Below are 2,820 nucleotides of genomic sequence, written 5' to 3' on the forward strand. Positions count from 1 at the left end.
CCGCAGTATGCTAATATCACAGGCAATTGCATTATGCTTTTGGGAGTTTGCCTGAAGCGGAGTCGAAGCGTTTAACAACTCATTAAAAAGAAATCTCAGTATTTTCAATACAACAGAGAACTATCACGCTATCATGGTGCACTCTCATGTCTAGCCACCAGATAGAGACATAACCCAGTTCTTTCATTACGTAATCGCCAGATGCATGAATATATCTAGCAAACATCCAGCTTGCATCAGCCTTGCGTTTTAAAACAATTAAATACAGATGTGTTTTGTTGAAATATCAATAGGCTATTAGATTTAAAGGTGTATAGCTACTAAGGAAAAACGCATTCGCGTATAAAAATAGTCTATATAATTCCTATAAAACATTTTATTTATTTTTTTTTCAAAAATATTTTAAGATATATTTCAATAATATATAATATTAAAAAAAAAATAACGTGGTGGAAATAAATGACGGCTCCAGTTCCTTGCAAAAACATCTATATCCTATGTCAAAGCCAACGAACCCGACATATTTGCCAAGCATTCATTAATTATCCTTATTAAGTCACCCACGCATTCATTTTCGCGTCTTCTGGCCTGTCCGTCGGTCGCACCAGACAAATTAATATTCTCGGCGTCCGTTCATTCATTCATTCATCCATTCATCCGTCTACGGTTGAGCGCACGAAGACCCGCCATGGTCTGAATGCAAATGAAGCTGCGGGGGACTGACCAATTAGAGTGAGGGAAGTCCACGAGAGGGCGGTGACTGAGAGCTTTCAACCAATCACAGCGGATAAGGCGGGATATTCTAATGAGCAGGGAACACCTCAATGTACAGCAATGCGAGGGGCGTGAGGGGAAGATTCAAAACTGAGATGGCCAAATATTGTCCGACCGCAGCAATGAGTAACAGAGACGCTTGTTAGGGGAAAACGCTCAAACTGCATGGGAATAGTCTCTTTTGAAGGTGATAAACGACCACAGCTATAGCAGAAGCAGGCTGACGCAGATCATATTGAAAGATTGATTGCTTTTGTTCTGCTGGGAAGGGCGAGGAGCATCCTGGTGGACCTCGGGATTCCTCCGAAGATGGAAGGAGAGCGCAGTCGGAATAAAGAGCGTCTGGAGGCCAGTTTGACGTGGCTGTGTGAGCTGGAGATACTGAAGCAGCGGCAGGAGAGTCTGGTCCTCGGTGCCCTGTCCCTCGGGGACTCCGTGCCGGGATGGCCCGCTTGGGGTGATGTGGGTCCGGCCCGCAGCTGCAGAGAGCAGGAGCAGCTCACTTTAAGACGACAGCTGGTGGGTGCGACATGTTCACTGATGAAAACCATGCTTTTAAAACTCCCTCCAGCCTTTCTCTTTAAGGAGGCGTGTGGGTATTCGGAAAGCGTTGTGAAAGTTTAGAAATGACGAGGAATTTTTCCAAGTCATGTGTGGAAGAGCGCACAAAACAAGAAGCTTGTTACTTTTTGGTGTTACATAATTGGCACATGAAAACTGCAGTGTGCCGTTATATATTTTATAACACCAATATGCCGTTATAATGCCATTAACGCAAGCATAATGCAGCATAATTAAAGGCAATTTCTTTTCACAGCAACTGCATGCTTTTTGACAGCTGTGATTGATGTGCGCTTGGAAAAAGGGGCGGGGTCTGCAGACTTAGGCTATCCATTGTTCGTTTCGCGTGGAATTACCAAGTCTACTTTATCTAACGAAATATCAAGCCTTTCATTTCTTTAGCTACAGTTTTTATTATCGTTATTAGTCTATAATTATATTATATTATATTATATTATATTATATTATATTTGACCCTGGAGCACAAAACCAGTCATAAGTAGCATGGGTATTTTTTTATCAATAGCCAAAAATACATTGTATGGGTCAAAATTATCGATTTTTCTTTTATGCCAAAAATCATTAGGATATTAGTAAAGATCATGTTCCATGAAGATATTTTGTAAATTTCCTACCGTAAATAAAATTAAAATTATTAATTATTAAATTAATTAAATTATTAAATATATCCAAACATAACGTTTGATTAGTAATATGCATTGCTAAGAACTTAATTTGGACAACTTTAAAGGCTATTTTCTCAATATTTAGATTTTTTAGCACCCTCAAATTCCAGATTTTCAAATAGCTAGTTGTATCTCGGCCAAATATTGTCCTATCACACCTTATATCAATGGAAAGCTTATTTATTTAGCTTTCAGATGATGTATAAATCTCAATTTAAAAAAAAAAATTGGACCTTATGACTGGTTTTCTGGTCCAGGGTCACATAGTACACTGTAAAAAATGACCGTGAATTTAACGGTAAAAGACTGTAAAAATGCTACAGTAAAAACCTGTTAAATGATTAACGGTAAATTCCCCTACTCTATACGGTGGATACATTACATGTAATTTTACGGTAGTATACCATTTTTTGAAGTTAAAAAGACCGTATAATTTACAGTGAATAACCATAAATTGACATTTCCAGAATTCCCTGCATTACATTTCAAATTTGATGTTTTTTTGTTGTTGAAATAACTGTTTCTTCTTAGTTTTTTCTTATCACTTTTGTATATTAGGGTTGTGTGTTACACCTAATGTTGTTAAATGAATGTTTATTGCATTATTTCAGTTTCACGTGTGTTACCATGATGGTGTTTAGTGTTTGTGTGAATGACACTGTGCACCTTCTATATATGTTATTATCTAAAAGCTGCTTGTGATGGGCTTTGGTTCATCATGTGACTTTCTCATCACCACCTGTATTTGGTGGTTATCAGTGTATTACAAAGTTACAAAACAGATTTCAGTACTTCAATA

General features: G+C 37.8%; 1 protein-coding gene across 1 annotated transcript in view; it reads left to right on the forward strand.

The window, feature by feature from the left end:
* Positions 1–851: 851 nt before the first annotated feature.
* Positions 852–2,820, forward strand: part of LOC107692490 (dapper homolog 3-like) — a 10,682-nt gene continuing 8,713 nt past the window's right edge. The window contains exon 1 of the mRNA XM_016491572.1: positions 852–1,293. Within this exon, the coding sequence (XP_016347058.1) occupies positions 1,084–1,293 (210 nt within the window). The 5' untranslated portion in view covers positions 852–1,083. The remainder of the gene's footprint in view (positions 1,294–2,820) is intronic.

The sequence above is a fragment of the Sinocyclocheilus anshuiensis genome, unplaced genomic scaffold (assembly GCF_001515605.1).
Source record: "Sinocyclocheilus anshuiensis isolate Anshui unplaced genomic scaffold, SAMN03320099.WGS_v1.1 scaffold1082, whole genome shotgun sequence".
Classification (NCBI taxonomy): Eukaryota; Metazoa; Chordata; class Actinopteri; order Cypriniformes; family Cyprinidae; genus Sinocyclocheilus; species Sinocyclocheilus anshuiensis.